At 42.4% G+C, this 19,276-nt stretch overlaps 1 protein-coding gene across 1 annotated transcript in view; it reads right to left on the bottom strand.

Annotated features, from left to right (window-relative positions):
• Positions 1-10,422: 10,422 nt before the first annotated feature.
• PLEKHA8 (pleckstrin homology domain containing A8) overlaps positions 10,423-19,276 on the bottom strand; it is a 42,098-nt gene continuing 33,244 nt past the window's right edge. Inside the window, exons 13-14 of the mRNA XM_019535430.1 lie at positions 16,426-16,487; positions 10,423-14,862 (exon numbers count right to left, since the gene is read on the bottom strand). Of these exons, the coding sequence (XP_019390975.1) occupies positions 14,665-14,862; positions 16,426-16,487 (260 nt within the window). The 3' untranslated portion in view covers positions 10,423-14,664. The remainder of the gene's footprint in view (positions 14,863-16,425; positions 16,488-19,276) is intronic.

Below are 19,276 nucleotides of genomic sequence, written 5' to 3'. Positions count from 1 at the left end.
GTCCAAAGTAAACAACAGAACAAAATTTTCACCTGGTGCAGAGAAAACAAGTAGCTTCTGTATCAGTCACATCCTGGGTGCTCTGGTCTCACGTTTAGAGACTCCAACATTGCCCCAGAAAGAAAAAGAAAGAAACCCCAATAGCAAACCTTCAGTTGTGTACATCTCTGTCACTGCTGCAGTTCTAACAGCTCCACTTTAAACTTCTCTGTGTGGCTGCAGTACCATTTTAATTTTTGTTTTAAGCAATGTCTTCAGGGGAAAAAAAAGAAGCTACTACTACAAGTTGAGAGAATAGTTAACTATGTTAGCCTTAAGTCAGGCAAAAGACGGACTAGAGATGCCTCTTACAAACTAGTTGAATCAAAGATGTGTAGGTTTTTGTGAACAAGAGCTCACTCCATCAGTTGCTAAGCTCATGTATCAGAAACATTATGCAACTCTGATCCAGCTAGTCTGGGACTTTCCAACTTCTAAATGTCCAGGCGCTGAATGCCTCGTGGGTCCTATCATTGGAGGCTGCACACTGTGGTGACTGCAGTAGCAGGGACCACAGGCTCCCCCACCTGTACCCTGCATGCATGTACAAGGAGGCATTCCCCTACCCCACTACCATACGCTTGGGCAGGCAGTTTCCCACATGTAAGGGTGGGTGCCTTCTCACCTCACAGTAGGTGAGAGTGGGCAAGCGGGTGGGTGGGTGTTGGAGCTTCCCCAATGTGCTGCACCACCGGCTGCACTGCACACAGGCTGGAAGGTACTTTCTTAACCTGCTGCACAGTGTCCAAAGGGGCAGGAACCCTGCAGGCTGCTTCACCCAAGCTCTGGGTTGTTGGCTTCCCTGACATCACAGGCTGTGCTGCCCCCTGCCCCCTGAGGCTGGGTAAAAGAGTGGACATCAGGGGAAGGAGAGGGAGCTCTGAGACCTTGGCTATTGCTGCTACTGGAAGAATAAGGGGAACAGTGAATAGGAGTCTTGCAGGTTGCATGTGGCCAATGGGCCATCAGTTGGACAGCCAGTTGGAGTTAGTCTGAGGTGCATTACTTTCCTGCCTTCAGTGGGTGCAGTTCTTGTCTCCCTAGCCCTTTTCCACAGTTTACAAACCTAGAGCAACAATTTATTTCACTTGAGATATTTAGAGTTAAGCCATATTTGACTTGAGCTTTTGTGTTGTGCATATGCATTCTAACAAAAAGCATTGTATATGGCAGTGCCTCCCAGGCATTAACACCTTTATAACAGGAGCTGAACCAGAGAAAAGAGTTTACAAAAGTGACGCTTGCTAGCAGTCAATACTTCAGTGCATAGACTTGCCTTCCCACTGCGTGCCATATATTCAGTCTGCTAGGTTTCTGCACAAGGGCAGGATGAGATATTTTAATTGTACAAATGGGACAATGCATAATTAACTGGGGGGGGGAATCAGTATTGCATTTCATTTGGAACAGCTGTGCTTTGAGGCATTAGCTCATATTTTTGGCATGTGATCAGCTCAGTGAAGAATTAGTAGGAGAGACCTGAGAACAGTGCACTGTGTGCCCCTGCAGACCTCAGTCATGCAGTTTTGCTTCCTTGAGCAGAAACATACGGATCTGCAGCTGTACCACACACAGCTCTTTGAATCAGGTGATGCTCCTTCAGAACATATTGCCACTGACTCCTTACAGTTCACTTCAGGGTGGTGTGGAAACTGAATACTAATTTTCTTTTATAACTGTACCATGAGTCCTGTTTTCTATGAGTTGTAAGCTCATAAAATAAAATAAAATTGAATTAAATTGAATTTTAAAAAATAGAGGACAGCCTCTGCATAGGACAAACCAGAGGTCAGTATAATCCTGCAGTCTATATCCAGCAGTGGCCAACACCAGAAGATTCCAAAGAAGGTGCTAGGATTGTTGCAATGGATGATAATGAAATAACCTTGAGATCTGCTAACTGACAAGTCACTCGTATGTGTATCAGGTGTATCTGTTTCTATTACTCTTTCTTTCTCCCCCACCCTCTCCCCTTCAACTGACTGTTTTAGGCCATTTTTATGTCTCTATGTCTATTCACTGCAGAAGGAGTATTATTTGCTTAAGGAAAATTAAGGTTTGTTGAGCACCGTGTCAGATCTTTCCAAAATATGGAAGATATGAGTAGAAAGGTGAAACCTCTGAGAACCAGGACACAGGCTCAACCAAACAAAATGTAGATGTTAGAAGACAAGGAAATGCCCAGTTAAGGCAATGCACCCCGTCCACCCCTCCCAACAACAACAACTACCTGATGTCTACCCATTCTATCTTTGCCCTAAGAGATTCCCTCAAGGAGATCAGGGTTTATAACCCAGATACCTTGTTCTGGGTGGACCCAAATCCTCAGACTGACCAGGACCTCTCCATTTGATAATAGGTAAATTTTATTGCTAAACAGTGATAGCAGATAAGAATAATGCAAACAATTCTATATCTACCCATTCCAGGGTTCACAGAGTCAAGGTACATCTGGCCAGTACATGAGCTTCACTCTGAGGCTCTCTTGAATGTCAGATGTCAGCAGGCTGAAGGTTGGAGGCCAAGGCTCACTCCTGCCCCATCGGGGTGGGTGAGATGGGCTGGTTGTATGCCCTCTGTCCATGGTGGCCTTGGGTTCCCCTCTAGAGGACCCTTGGCTGCTCTGAAATCCCTCCTTCTGTATCCTTTCTCTCTTCTCTTTTGATAACTTTTCTTCTCTGGGCATCACCGATTGGTCTTTCTGTGGTCATCATTCTGGCCATGTTCTGTCCTGTCAGCATATTTCTGTGTTTCACAAACCCACCATATGCATACATCCTAATTTAGGCTTTCCTAGTTTCTCCTAATTTGGTCCATTTACTGAAACTGGAAATCCCAAGGGCTCTGTACTTGGGCACTGAGATCTCACACCAATGCTGCAGAGTCTTTTATCTCATGTTTTTTTAAACTCCTGCCTACCTAAAATGTGGGTGACGTCACAAAGTTGCCAGCTCTTGTGAATATATCGCCAGTAGGCGTATTTTGGCTCCTCTTGCAGAAGTATTCTTCATAATGCAAAAAGCACAAGAAGGACATGAATTTTATGAAGCTCATTCCTTGCCCAGTGGGAAGGTATCTCATATCCTTCATTTTGTCCTTCCAAAGCAGTGAGCAGGGCCCACATAGGGGAGAAAGTAACTTTTGTCTTATTATAGGAAACACATCACAGACGAAGTGATGCAAACCTTGGCAGTAAGTGGCAAAAAAGATCGTGTGAAGAGAGGTGAGACCAATTGGTGCGTACAAATGGCTCTAACATGTAGCTCACAGGGGGTGGGGTCATAGGCTGCTTGGCACCATTGGGGGGGGGGGCTGCAGCATAGGACTGCCACTGCAGCATGGGCTATTGGGCTGGTAGGTATGGGCAGGGAGAAGGGCTTAGAGCTAGCAGGAATTTACCAGAGGCTGGGGAGTGGTGAGGGCTATGTATATAGATAATATTCTATATCTATATATGATTTGTTCTTTTTTAATATTCTCTGACTGCATTTATTTAGATTTCTTCATTCTAGCAAACTTTTGGAACTTCCTTGGACTAGCCCCTCATGGACTTGTATGGTGTTGGGCTTTATGCCTCTGTGGGTGCATCTACGTGTGTATTAATGTGCCTTTTGTAATGCACATTAAATTTAGTACCTCCAATATGACGTACTAAACTAATGCGCATTAGGCTGCCCTAATGTGCAGTAGTGCATTTGCATGGTTTTTGACACTTAATGTGGAGTAGACTATTTTACTGTGTATTAGCGTAATGTTACCTTTTTTTTACATGACGCTTTAATGTGCAGTAAAACAGTCTACTGCACCTGTGAAAGTTATTTCTAGAAGTGTGTAGGTTGTAGCCGTGTTAGTCTAAGGACATAGGCAGACAAGGTTCTCTGGGTGAATCTGATATCTTTTATTAGACCAACTTAAATAGTTGGGAAAAAAATGTAAGCAAGCTTTCGGGTTCAAAAACCTTCATCAGGCTGAGGAAGTTTTTGCAGTTGGTGTGTGCTCTTCCTGGATGGAATGAAAAGTAAAGAAGCCAGAGGCTAGGCTGGTAGGCATACAAGATAAGCAGTCAGTGAAGATGGAGATTTCTTGCCTCCTTCCCACACCATCATAGAGTGCTGCTTGCCACCATCCTGTTTTCTTTTTATCTTGGTTTATGGTCTTCTGACAAAACTCCTTTGTTGTTACAGTTTGCCTAAGACCTTTAGCACAAATATCTATAATGAAACTATGTTAATTAGTTACATCAATTACTTCTACTAACATGTTTAAGATGAAGTTACAATATGTTTGGATGATCTAATTTAAGGCCTTCTTTTCTGATGCCTTCTTTCAGGCCTGTTTAATCTGATACATTGCAGCAAGGCTTATTAATCACTTTCTTTCCTTTCCTGACCAGGCTAATGTCATGTGTGCGAAGGTTCATTCTTTCAGTCACTGACAATGTCTGAGATTCACAGTAATATAGGCCATGAATAGGTGCTACATTGGTGCTGGGATCAAAGGCTTGCAGAATTATCTCTTCTGCAACAAAATTAGATTGATTCCCATGAAGATCATCTCCCCCCTCTTGATCTAAATGAATAGCTTTAAGCTTTTCTTGGCAGGAGGAAAGGGGCATTCTGCAGTGAGAAGGGGTTCCCACAATGGGAGAATGCTCCCACTTACCCCTACGCTGCTCCAGTCAGCCCATGCACGGGGAGACAGGCTAGAGCCCGCAGCCCCTGGCCAGCAATCGGCAGGAAGAGGCTTGGCATCCTCCCAGGGCTGGGACCCTCCTGGGGTGGCTGGAGCAGCTGCTGCTTTTCAGCAGCCACCAACTGATGACCTGCCTCTTTCTCCAATGGGAAAGAGGGCAGGTTGTCAAATATTGGGCTCCCCTTGTGCCCCCTAGCTGGAGAGCTCACCTGTGTAGCTCTCTAGCCAGGAATCTGGAACAGATGTATACTCCAGCTCCCAGGCTATTTTTCTAGCAGGAAGAATTTCAGATACATTCTTACCACTAGAAGTAAAAATCTGTTGGTGGTCTTAGTGGCTTGGGCACTGGGGGAAGGAAGGAAGGAATCAGGTAGCAGTCACTTACAAGGCCAGGGAGTGGTGACAGCTGTGGCTATGGGGTAGGAGGGAAGTATCTGCAATGGGAAGGGGAAAGTTGCTGCTGGGAGCAGTCAGAAAGTAGGTGGGTATTGGAAGTAGTCAGACTTAGGAAGTGCTGCAGGCTCCTCATGTTATTCCTCTACCCCAGGCACCCCTGCTGTCAGTCAGTCAGCATGCATACCTGTGCTGTTCCCACCCTTGTGGCTGGGCCTGCAGCATACACTGAACCTGCCTATGTTCTTCTCCAACGTACATGGAGCACTGGGTATCAGGGGCAAGAAAAAGAGAGGCCCGTTTTCAGACAGTCTTGGTGCCTCTCTCAACATACCCCAAGCATGCCAGCTCTGCATCCCTCCCTGTAGTCTCAGATATGCATTTTTGTGGAATGCACATCTTAGCTCTTTCTACAGGTTTCAGCTAGACCACTTACACTGTTGACAGCATAGAGTGCTAGTCATCTATGTGAAACACGTTCAACAATTCTCAACCAGGGTGCCATTGTACCATGGGGTGCCTTGAGATCCTTTCAAGGGTGTGATGGGGTACTATACAATGTTAGCACTGGTAAGTGTACAAATGTAATTCATAAAATAAACCTAGAGATTGCAAATAAAGAATCCATGGTGTTAAAAACATGTTGACCTCTTGAGGTCTTTTTGAATTCTTTTTAACAGAAGTATTGCTCTATTCTCTTTCTGTAGTCAAAATTGAGCGAAAACTAAGAGCAGGCATTTTCTGATAGGTGCCTCAAGTCTAAAAAGGTTGAGAACCACTGTACTAGTCTTCCAAAATATTTTCAAAATCTTTCACGTATATAGTGTACTCTAATTACCTTATCACCTATAATGAATGTCTGGCAGATGCACACACCTTGGTGCATCTCACTATTGTGCTAGTGAACATTGTTCAAAGAAAAGTAAGTGTAATAATCAAGTATCAGCAGGTTGTAGGTTTTGTGCTCAAATAAAACTGGGGACCAATAGCTTCCAAGCTCTAAGTGCAGCATAAGTTATCTCAGGCTCCACGTTCCTCTTTATTCTGCTTGAATGCAAGTCAGACAAATTTATCCTAGTTAAGCAAGAGGGGGGGAAAGGAAGGGGGAGTGTTTCTTGCTTATCTTTCACCAATTTGCTGCTTAATGGAAAACTTAGTAGGACCAAATCCCATTTTTGCATTATAACAGGAGACATGCACTTAACACTTCTGAAGGGTAGGCCATCCATTTTAAAAGATTTTGTGAGGTAGCCAGTGTGGAAAGGAAGACTAGAAGGGCATGGGAGGGCTCAGATAACGTCATAAATACTTGTGTGACTAGTTTGTCACAGAGTTGTATAAATTAATCTATTAACTAAAGTGCACACTTATATTAACATTAAATAGATCATCAGAATCAGCTATTTATTTATTTTTAAAATTAGCTAAAACCATAGCAAATATGTACAAGAAACCTTTGAAAGTGGCTGCATGATACACAGGGATGGGCCCTTAAATGAAACTTGTTTGAAAAGCTTTACTATTCTACATTAGATAACAAAACCAAAATGCAAATATGTCATTTAAATGGAGTTTAATAAACTTTGTTAAAATGTAAATGCAATTCTAAACGAGTAACTTAAAAAATACCCTTGAAACACAATAACCAAACATTTTGACCTAGCAGTGTTCATTAAAGGAACCTGGTAGCTTTCAATTACCATGATGAATATAGCAACAATTTAAATTAAGTGATACATTGTCTTTTAACAAGGCTCATGTATGTAAATATTCCAAGTCAACCACAAAAAATCAATCTGCTGCCTGATTCAATTCCAAAGGTATAGTCAAAAGCTATCAGTATAATTGGATTTCTCATGTGCACATAAAACTAGCCTTTCAGGAATGATTACACATTCATAAACTGTCAGAGATATAGAAACTTACTGGAAATTATGAACACACACTGTTAACAAAAGACTTCACTGGTGTAAAATCAAAATGTATAGTTTTCTGGGGGCACTGCCAGAAGTACTTTATTAATAAAAAACAGCTGGAAAAGTTCAGGGTGTGGGTAGGAAAACAAACAAACAAGCAAAAAACTTTATATGTATCCTGAGCAGGGACCCTTCCCCCCACAACCACCTCCCCCCATCACTTACAGTGCATCTAATATAGCATAACTGATGGCTTGAACACCACAATAGAACAATCCCATCACTAGATTCCTGCAGTGGAGGCCAGAATATCTTTATTTGCCACTTAAAACAACACTGCATGTACTTTGTCTAGGTGTTACAGGACTGCAGATTGGTGAAATACATAGAGATGCAAAATGCAAGCACTTGCCACACATTGTTCAATTGTCCACAGTGAAGTCAGTAGCGCCGTTCCATCCTTTTCAATGAAAGGCTATGGGTTGTGCAGCCAGATCTGCAATACTTTGAATACACACTGGTTAGTAGAGGTTGTGTATAAGTTTTCAGAATGGGCTGGGAAAGTTATAGTTGTTGCATAGTTTGAGTACCATCATGTGCACAGCAGCTGATTAGTTTAGTGCCATCCTGGAGCACTGCCTTACCAAAGCATGGGTGCACAATGGCCATCATGGCAGCTAGCCACAGACAGTGAAATGCTTCTGGTAGCTACCGTGAAACAAACTGTCCCATGCAGTTGCCCAAATGCCTCAAGTGAGTACAACACCTTTGCTGGCCTGTCGTCTCTCATCCTTCAAGGTTACTTTACTTCCACGTATAAGTGCCTCACCCAGCAGAGCTAGTGGCATGATCATTCAGGCATGGCTGGTTTAGGCCTGCACATGACTTCCCAGTGCTCAGGAATATGGCAATCAGCAGAGCCAACTGAATGCACCTTTTTGTTTGGTGCGCGTGAAGGGAGGAGAAGGCAGCCTGTCTCCTTCCTTCCAACTGACCACAGTCCTATTTCAGAGAGCTCCTCTTGGCTGTTTCAAAACTCAGCTCTGAAGAATAAATTGGCTCATGGGATGAATAATGTTCATACCACTTCAAATGAAACCAAAAGGTTCAGGAAGTGCCTCCCCTTTCCAACACTGATTAGTCTTGTCCAGGTCACGCTGCTAGAGACCCAGAATTCAAATTCCTTTCCAAGATCATATGATGAAAGAGAGAATCTGAGTTCTTTCCAAATACTCCTAACTTAATTTTAAATAGACATGGCATGGGTCAAATGGGAGTAATCTTCATCCATGTCTTGAGATGATGCACATATATTCCTCCAGGTAGATAAATGGAAAAAAACTCCTTTAGCTTCCATGGCTTCAAGCAGGCAGAGGATTATGCTCACACAAGGGGTGTTTTGTGGAAGAACAACTGAATGACTGAATTCTCTTTTCTAAATGGGTTAACTTCTCTATATAACTTCCTGGAGCTTATCCAACCAAAGAAACCCAAATAATGGACAGATTCAGCTATTACTGAGCATGTTTTATTCTACTAACCAAACAGATTCTACTTGCATGGCCACTTTCATACAAACAGGCAGCCTCCAGTACCCAGGATCATACTGCCTACAATAAAGATCTCCAACTCTGACAAGAAGTTAAAAGCTCTGACTCATCCTATCCCTCCCTTAAGCCAAAACAATAAAGTTCATAAAACTCAGGAAATCAGACAGAGAAAAAATGAGATTTTAAACGATGCTTATTTTAAATAAGTTTATTATAACTAAATAATATAAAACACAGACATCTTAAACATTTATTGGGGTGAGGAAAAAAACGCTAGGTGCAGAGTAGCGCTTTGTTGGTGCAGACAGTATAGACTGGAGACTCCAAACCAGTGTTGGAATCTCACCTGTTTTCATTTGATTTGGTATCAGCACTATGTTTGCAACACAATGGAAGAAGGTTTATTAGCTCCTGTTAGTCAAAACAAAATACAATTAAGATACAGGGCAATATACCTTCCCTTTACTTTAAATAGTATAAATTTAAGCAAGGCTCACTATTAAGGGAGCTTGCTATTTATAATATGAATGCCCAATGCAGATGGGGAAAATGGAGGGGATGGGAAAATGTACAACCAATCCATGTGCCTTATCAATGTTTGATATTTCATTCTGTAGTATGATTTCTTTGCTATGTTTAGTTAACTATAATTGTCTGGAGACATGATAAAACAAGACAACCCATAGGAATCGCACATATTTTCAAAACATTTTTTTTTAAAGGGATCAAAGAGCAAAATATGGACTTGTGAACTTTGAGACAGAGTAAAACAAGTTAGTGGTCAGGATATTGAACAAAGCAAATGTTTAGAGTTTAATGCCTTTGGCACATCTGGGGTGTTTGTTTAGCCTTAGTATGTTATAGGAAGTGTATTTAAAAATAACACAACACAGAAAAACCCTAAGGCCAAGACCTATGTTTTGAACAAGCGTGCACATGACTGCAATGAGTAATCTGTCCACTTAAGCCTATATGGGCATGTGAGTGCATACAGGTACTTGTCTGCTTATGATCCCAGTTCAGAAGAGCTTTTTAATATGTGCTTTTGTCTAATCATTGTTCAGGATAACATTTAAGTCTATTCTTCTCTGGAACTTAGATATGTGCTTAAAGACAAAACATGCTTAAGCTCTAACCTGAGCATGAATGCTTTTCTGAATCAGAACCAAAAAAAAGTGTCAAGTCCTGGTTTTCACACTGGTTGGTAGTAGGGCCATTTTGATGTCACAGCAGTATTTAAATTCATCACATGGACCATAACCATGACGAGCCATATCATGGCACAGCTCACTTTCATGCTCGGAAATCAGTAAATTCTGCCCATATCTCTACACAAAGAGAGGTGACATTATTTGGAGCATTTGACAGCCTGGAGCCTTACAGGGTTTTATTTGTTTGGAGGGAAGATGGATCTGAATTCGGCTGTTCTGCCTTGATGACCTATCAGCACGCTGCAGGCCAGGGACAAGAAATAAGCCCATCTCCGAAATTGTGCTTTTGCCAATAGAAGGTAGAAACTGCCAAATGCTGAAGTGCCTCAATTTACATTTCATAAGTGAAATTAAAACTCCAAAGCATTTTAATTTCCTTGGCACAGTGTTGTGGAGCCAGGGAGAGGCACTTCAAAAGAAGGGGACTGCAAGCTTGGGCCCTTTTTTAAAGTCCATTTTTAAAATCACTTTATGCACAGTCAGGCTAGCAGTTTTCAACTCCTCATTTTCGCTCTGCTTTGAGCTGAAAGCAGAAGCCTGGGGTGAAAAGCAGAAATGAGACAGGAAGTAAAGAGGGGTGGGTGTATTTAGGCTTCAAGCCCATTTAGGATTTTTTTTTTAAACAAAAGCTGAAGAGAGGCCTAGGGGGAGGAAAAGATCAATTGTATTTTTGAAAAACAATATAATAATCTACAGTGGTCCACACACCTTTGAAATGCAGTAATGCCACTTAAGCTCCAGTTCTTTGGGCTATCATTGGAGTATTGCGTAGCTCATTTTTGTACATACAAAGCCTAGAAACCATAAAGAAAAGATTGACAGTTTGTTTTTTTTAAACTATGAAGTATACTCAGCACCATAGAGCAAACAGCCACAGTGAACTTATCATTGCTGTTGCTTTATTAGATTGCTTTTCCTATAGCGATGGTTTAAGCCCCTTAAAATACCAAGCAGCATTTGTTAAACATTACCTTAAAATGGAATTTTGTTTAGTCTTTAGTGAGTCACACTACAGCAGCAAAACGAAATCCCAAGGTAGTTTTCAGCAGTCTATTAATCCATGCCTCTAAAACATTTTACCAATTTCTACCATTAGGGTGCTACAACATGCAATTGCTGAGTACAATATCTTAAAATGGGTGCATTTTAAAAGTACCAAATAAATTTAACAAATGATATCCATTTCTAAGCAGAACTCTACTGATATTATTGGGGAGCTCAGCTGATCCTGATGGCACTATATTACAGAGATATGTCCTTATTAAAATATACTGACAGCCTTTATTCAGCACTATACAGTGTTTCTATCTGATTGCTTTGGGATTTACCATGTCTCAACAAGGAAATGCATCAGGTAGTCTTCTAGTGTCACACATTCTGCTAGAGTTCTAAACTGAACTATAACAACTTCACAAAAAAGCAGCCTTACATTCCTACTGTAAAGCTACCGTGTTGGGTTTTTTTGCGCCATGGCTACATAGATTCCCTGAGAGTATGCAACTGCCAGACATCAGCTGAAAAAGTGTTTCTAAAAGAAAGGGCTACAGAAATGCTTAAATGCAGGTTAAGAAATCAATGCAGTTCATGCAAAATGTGCAGAAGACTTTAAAAGTGTCAGTATCTGTGAGTCAAGCACATTTTAATTTGGTAGTTGACACATGAACAGTAAGCTTGGTGCTCAGTTGCCAGGCAAGACCAGCTGCTTTTAAGACTAAAAACAAACAATCAAACAAATTGCCCATCACTCTAAAAGGACTCAACTCCATCTCCAAATTTAAATCTACCAGTGTTTAGTCACTTGCTCTTTATAATCATTAAAATCCAAAGGAATCTTTACTTTATGAAATGGTCTAATCAGTTTTACAGCAATGGATTCGCATATGTATTTGCTTGCAGATGGAAATCTTAGCTATTTGGCAAATTAACCACTTGCTCAGTTTTATCCATTAGGTCCCAATTCTGCAAGGGCTGAATGCCTGTATTAGTTTCAGTGGGAGTGGAGAACACAGAGAGACTCCTGGGGCCATTTCAGAATAGAATTAGAGTACAGGAAACGATCAGGAGGTCCAGCGTTCTCTAAGGTCACAAGCAAGATCCTGACATCCAATTGCAAGTAAAAGGCCAATTTTACAAAGAGGAGTGAAAACAAGAAAACATGTTGTAAAAAGGAGAGTGCCCCTCTGAGCAGGGAATAAAGCAAACTAGCTACTGGTCAGCTTGCCTATCCCAAATGGTAAATTTGGTGGAAAACAGTCAGTTTTGAAGCTGAAGACTCAAATGAGGTCACTAAGTTTTCTACTTTGGAAACAAAATAATGATGACATACTGGAGATCCCCTCTGACTATTGGGGAACCTTGAGCAAGAGAAAACTCCAATTTTTATTTTAACTTCAAAGTAACTTTTTATTGTTATTTTTGACAGGCTCTCTGCCTTTCTTACCCTCCCTCTGCTGACTGATATTTATGTGGAAATGTGGACTGACTCCACTACCTTCCCAGAGCAGCAGCTAAAGAACAAGAAAGCCAATATCTCTGCTTTGGGTAAGTGAAGAATCCTAGCTATAAGTGTGAAGGGATATAGGAGAGGACAACCATTTATACTGAACTGTGGCATTTCTTACATTCATGGGAAGGAGAATTATATGTGAAAACCCCTATGCATATGGCTTGATTCTCAGTGTTGGAATAACAAAGAAAATATTGGTCAAATTTTCAATTCTATTTTGGTAGGAGTATATAAAATTCATTAATTTTCAAGGAAGCGCAGTTCCTGGACTCCTGTTGCTACCAGTGAAAACTGAACAGTAGATAACCAGCAGCTCTGGGAAGAGTGCAAGAGTGAAATCAAGCTGTTTATAAAGATGCTGAACTATGGTTTTTGGCATTCCCTTCAGGTACCAACATTTGAGGGTTTGGATTTTACAGAACTTTGTTTTTCTTTAAGTTGGCAATTTTCAAAATTCCTTGCCTCAACCATGGAATTATTGCTGAAACCTGTTCAACAGGAAGCTAGGTACCAAGCAATGTATACTTCACTAAAGTCCTCTTGGTATCTGTGTTTTTTGCTACACCTGAACACAAGTATTTCTCCTAGGATGAGACCATATTTGCAACGTGCCACTGCATTATTATTCACTCTGCTCCCAGGCTTCCTTTCCTCCTCTCATACACTAAGCAAAACTCACCCCTATGCAGAAGTCCTAAACCTTATTTAGAGATCTTCTTAAGCACAAAAGTGAGTTTACATAGGGCTGGACCTATCTGTAAGGGACAGATTCAGCCTTAGTCATTTAACTAGCTTCAGGGGCAGCCCTTAATTCTTTTCTTTAATAGTAGCAGCGGTGATAATGACTTATTTATTAGCATCACAAGAAAGAAAAAAGTAACAAAAGTCTCCATTATTCTTAATTCTCAATCAGTCACTTGTTTGTAGCTGGTACCCATGTATTTCAGAAACAAGTGACGGCCTTCTGAAGAACTTTAATTTTCCTAGGATTCACTTATCAAAGTCAGCCTTTTGCAATCACCCTTTTAAAAGAAAGTATAATGTTAACCTAAGGGCATGTTTATAAAAATCAATTCTTAGACTGCTTTCTTGTGCTTAAATCACACACAAAGACACACAGCAGTTACATGGTTTGTTTTTGACCAGGTCATTGTAAGAAAAAAATGACTATGGGTACATTTTTCAACACACCTAGTTGACTTTGAAACTTTGAAGCTTATGTCCCACTGACTTTTATTGAGATTCAGGTGTTGTTAAAAGTTCTACCGTATTACCATGGTAAATACAATAAGACAAATCTTCAGCTGGACTCAGCAGAGCTTTGCTGACAAACAGCAATTAGAAATCTGAACCAAACGCTCCAGCAATTAGCACTGAAGGCACAGGAACAACACAAGTGCAAAGGGTAGCAGTCATGGTACTGGTGCAGAGATGAGGATGATTACATCTTTAAAACCTCCCTGCTCTTTACCTTCCTGTGCTGTGACATCAGCAACAAGGCTGGCATCATAGTGAACTTGAGGATTATTTTTTAAACACCAAAAACATCAAGCTTGATGCCATCAGATGAAATTGGAGGGGATATCTGGTAGAAAAATTCCTTTGAACAATAGTTCAGTAATACTGGAAAGAGACCTCACATTCATTAACAGAGAGGGAGAAGGTGGAGTGCACCCAGGGCTATGCAAGGTGTATACTCTTACGTTGGCCCAAGAAAAGGGCAAAAGGAATACAGTTAACAAGGCTAACTCTTGGGAGACCTTCAAAATATTTGAAGGAGGCTGTACATCATTTCTGAGAATAAAAGGATGCACTCTAAATTAAGCTTGAGATAAGGAGTAAACTTACCACTCTACCCAGTGGCTTCACTTTTGCCCTCTAGTGCAACAGAAGTGGAAGGAGAACAGACATTGATACTGATGCTAGCATCACAACACAGACAGACATAGAATGGGCATGGGAAAGACAGCAACATTAACATACCACCAGTTCTCAGAGCTAACATCACAACTGCCCTTCTGGATATGTGCCTGGCACCTGCGCAAACTGCTAGAGTGAGAAAGTCAAGCTCTGCTCTATTACATTTGTGTAAATGATAAAACAAAATTGCCCCACACCCCCAAAAAGTTTTTTTACCTGAAAGTATTCACCATGCAGTCAGCCATGACCCTAAAATAAATGGTACCTCTGCATTTAAACATAAACAAGCATTTAAAAAAATATGTACATATAAAAAAAGAAGCAATGATTCCTTCCCCTCCCATGTTAAGTAAGATATAACAAACAGAAATGCTGTTCAGAAAAAACTTTGTTCACAAACGCAGTCCCTGAAGTTTCAAGGCACTGTCTCGCTGTTGTCATACTACCTCATCTGACTCCAAGCCATGTACTTCATAGAGAGTGTCCAAGATATTTAGCTGCTTTTCCATGGCTGGTAAGTAAATGTTGAGGTCTCTTTGCATCCCGTTATAAAAAGCTTCCTCCTGGTCTTCACACTGCTTTACAGATAGTGCTGCCACAAAGTCTTCGTAAGTTGGAGCTGCCCTTAAAGCTAACTGAGAGAGGAACACAAGTTTAAATCCGCAGACATGGATAAACACAGCACAGATGGAGAAACAAGATCATATACCTATTGGTTTCTAGCTCTATTAATTTTATGAAATCTTAAAAATAGTTTCAATGATATTTTGTAAGTTAAGACATTTTATTTTTTAGTATTTACAATAATAATAAAATAACACACAAACAGAGGTAGTGTAGTGAGTTAAAACAAGATTTTAAAAGTAATGAGTAACCATTGGCAGGTTAGTTTTGGGGCCCATATCCCTAGACATTCAAGAGGCCTGGTTTCTAGAAAGTGCTAGCACTGCAAGTAGCGATTTTTTCCTTACACTTGAGACTAAAATAATAACATATTACACTGATCAATAAGAATATTTTCAGGGGGAACCTATATCCAATTTTCAGAAGAGACTCAGACAAAGGAGTCAAAGTCCTATGCTTAAGCCCTTTTGAAAATGTTACACCCAAATCTTCCTCCTTGTTCCTCAGTCATGAAGATCACAGTTGTCATACTTGCCTGGGACTTTAGAAATTATATTGCAGATGATACATAACAGACACCAGGGGTGACTGCTAGCTTGAATGTAGATTATTCAAATAGAGTGATGGAGGAAACAGGTTAATAAGTGAGTCTTGCTTTTACAACTAAGTCTGCTTCGCTCCCACTTCAGTGGTTTTCAAGAGTTTTTAGACTCAAGACACGCTTCCAAAACTTTGCAAAATTCAGGGGCATCCCATTTTAACCCCTCCCACCCCATGCAAATATCAATATTATGATGTAAACATGATCTTACTCTATTACTAATTAGCATGCTATTAACGGATGACAGTTATTTTTTATTCACCCTACTACCACCACTGCTGTGGCCCAGTGGAACTGTGCCACGTACCTCCTGCAGAGCAAGACTGGGAAGTGACCGTGGCAGCAGCACATGTTGTTGCCACAGCCCTTCCTGGTCCAGCCCTGCATAGGATCTCTCAGAAAGAGGCACACGGGGAAGGTGGAACTCTCTCACATCTCTGTTTTCAGGAGGCATGCTGGAAGCAAAGAGCTATAGCAGAAGCAGCATGCCTGCCTGCCTACAATGCAGGCAAGTGCAACTTTCTTCTGCAGCCACTTTTCAGTTTGCTTTTGAAACATCTCATGAAAACAGAGGCATGCGGGACAGTTTCACCCTGAACAGTGGTGGTGCCAACATTGTGGTGCTAACAATGTGGCAACCATGGCAGATTCTTGCAGCACCTCACTTGAGAAGCACCACTCTAGCCCTGCATACATCCATAGGTAGTGAGCACATCTTCATGACGGAGAACCCATTTTCAGAAATGTACTTAAAAATGAACACCACTATGCTGGAAAGATGCCAATAACGACTCACTTAAGCTTTATTTTTAAAATTTAAAGAAAATCCCAATGAGACTGCATGGCCACAGACTCTCCTTGTTTACATTTTAATACACTATATTAAAAGCAAAAAAGTATAAAAAACAAAACAGGTCAATATAGGCCACATTCTAGCCAACCATCTGTACCAGTAAATAAGGAACATACTTACCGCAAAGACCCCTCGCACAACCCAGCCATGGTGCTGCCGTAATGTCCTTCCATATGCATTGTCTTAAGAGAAATAAAAATGAAGAGTTTCCTACAGTAGCTTTTAATGTTATTTCACCTTTGCATGAAATGAGGGGATTAAGAATGTTTAAAGGCTATTTCATTCCAATTAGGCACATAACATGGCTCTTCTTGCATTTCAATAGTATTTAATGGACAGCACGATAGAGGAAGTGACACAATCATGACTTTTGGTTTGTATTTTCAGCTCTGCTACTGACATCTGTTTTTCTGGATGCTGTATGTCCTCTGCAGCACAAGAGAAGCATGTTCCTTTCATCTACTTTACAGCCACCTGGGCCTAGAAGAAGGGCAAATTGGGGTACTATGGGTCAGATAACACGGGGTTTGGGGAGAAAGGGACTTGGTAGTAGGGGTCTATTAGAGGCCCCCACACCAGGGAGACAAGTCAGACCTAGAATTCTCAAGACAGCTCTCAGAGGCAGCGCGCTCAAAGGACCTGGTCGTCATGGGTGTCTTAAACTTCCCAGACATCTTCTGGGAGGAACAGGCAGCCAGGTCTGCCCATTCACCTAAGTTTCTAACCTCCTTACAGAACCTTCACCTATCGCAGGAAGTACGCATTTCCACTAGGGGAAATACCTTACTAGACTTGGTGCTGGCCACAGGGGATGACTTGGGGGATCAAAAGGGGCTGCTGGCCTGGGAACACGTGCCTGCCCCAGCTCAGGAAGTTCAGATAAGGGAGGGGGGTGGGGAGGGAAGGGCAGGGAAAGAGCACAAGGAAAAACGGCCCCTCCTCCGCCCCATGGCAGTGCTCCCTGCTGCAGCCACTCACAGCCCACGGGGCTGTCTTGAGCAGGCACAGGCAGCCCCAGGCAGGCTGTGAGCGGCTGCAGTGCGGGCCACAGGGCACGGAGTGGGCGAGGTGCCACTTTCCCCCACCGTGCTCAGCACCAGCTTGTAACCCACCCCCACTGCCAGCCTGGGCCCTGCGCTGGCTGCAGGCTCCCTGCCAGGGCCCTGTTGTGGCAACAGGATCTGTGGCCACCCCACTTCCCACGTCAGTGTTTGCTGCTGCTGCCTGCCCGGAGCTCACACTAACCTGGTTTCATTTTACGACTGGGTCACAAAATGCTTGGATGAAGGAATATAGGTAGATGTTATTTATTTAGATTTTAAATAAGCCTTTGACACAGTGTTGCACCCAATTCTTATAAATAAACTAAGCAGTTGCAATGTAGATTATTGCACAGTCTGGTGGGTGGAAAATTGGTTTATGGGATGCACCCAGAGAGTGGTGGTGGATAGGTCGGTTTCTACTTGGAGATATGTGGGCAGTGGAGTCCCACAGGGCTCTGTTCTGGGACCAGTACTGTTCAATATTTTCATCAGTGACTTAGATGAGGGATAGAAAGCACTCTGTCCAAGTTTGCAGATGACACCAAACAATGGGGTGAGATAAACAAACTAGTGGGCAGGGAGTGAATCTAGGTGGATTTGGATAGGCTGGGGAAGTGGGCAGAACAGAATAGGATGCAGTTTAACAAGGATAAGTGCCATGTGTTGCACCTAGGGAGGAAGAATCATCAACACTCCTATAGCCTGGGAGGTACCTCGCTAAGTAGCACAACTGCAGAAAGGTATCTTGGAGTTGTAGTTGACTCCAAAATGAACATGACTCACCAGTGCGATGAGATAATGAGTAAAGCTAACATCACAAACAGGTCTAAAGAGGTGATACTTCCCCTTTGTGCGGCACTGGTCAGGCCACAGCTGCAGTGCTGCATCCAGTTTTGGGCACTGCACTTCAGGAGGGATGTAGATGGCATAGACAGGGTTCAGAGGAGGGCCACTCGTCTGGTTAAAGGCTTACAGAAAAAACCCTATGTGGACCGACTGGGAGACCTGAACCTCTTCAGCCTCCACAAGAGGACGCTGGGAGGTGATCTCGTGGATGCCTACAAATTCATCGGGGGGTGGGGGAGCAGCAAGAAATAGGGGATACGATGTTTACCAGGGCGGTCATTGAGGTAACTAGAAATAACAGCCACAACCTGAAAGAGAACAAATTCAGACTGGACACCAGGAAAAAATTCTTTACAGTGAGGGTTGCCAAAATATGGAATATGCTTTTAAGGGAGGTGGTGCTGTTCCCTTCCTTAGAGGTATTTACAAGGAGATTGGACAGACACCTGGCTGGGGTCATCGGACCCCAGCACTCTTTCTTGCCCAGGGCAGGAGGTTGGACTCGATTTCGTGTATTTCATAGACATTAGGGTGGGAAGGGACCTTGGAAGATCATCGAGTCCAGCCCCCTGCCCAAGGGGCAGGAAGTCAGCTGGGGTCATAGGATCCCAGCAAGATAAGCATCCAAATTGCTCTTGAAGGCATTCAACGTAGGTGTTTGAACCACCTCCAGTGGCAGGCTATTCCAGACCTTGGAGGCTCAGACAGTGAAGAAATTCTTCCTTATGTCCAGCCTGAAACGGTCTTGCAGGAGTTTATAACCGTTCGACCTTGTCATCCCTTGGGGCACTCTGGTGAACAATTGTTCCCCCAGATCCTGGTGAACACCCCTGATAAACTTATAGGTGGTCATCAGATTGCCCCTGAGCCTGCGCTTTTCCAGGCTACAGTCCTATAGGTCTCAGCCTGTCATCGTAAGGTCTGTTTTCCTGACCTCTGATCACACGTGTGGCTCTTCTCTGGACTTTCTCAAGCTTCTCCACATCCTTTTGGAATTGTGCAGCCCAAAACTGGACGCAGTACTCCAGCTGTGGCCTCACCAAGGCTGAGTACAAGGGGAGAATGACGTCCCGGGATTTGCT

The sequence above is a fragment of the Crocodylus porosus genome, unplaced genomic scaffold (assembly GCF_001723895.1).
Source record: "Crocodylus porosus isolate Cpor-Errol unplaced genomic scaffold, CroPor_comp1, whole genome shotgun sequence".
In the NCBI taxonomy this organism is placed as follows: domain Eukaryota; kingdom Metazoa; phylum Chordata; order Crocodylia; family Crocodylidae; genus Crocodylus; species Crocodylus porosus.
This window is presented reverse-complemented; position numbering and strand designations above follow the sequence as displayed.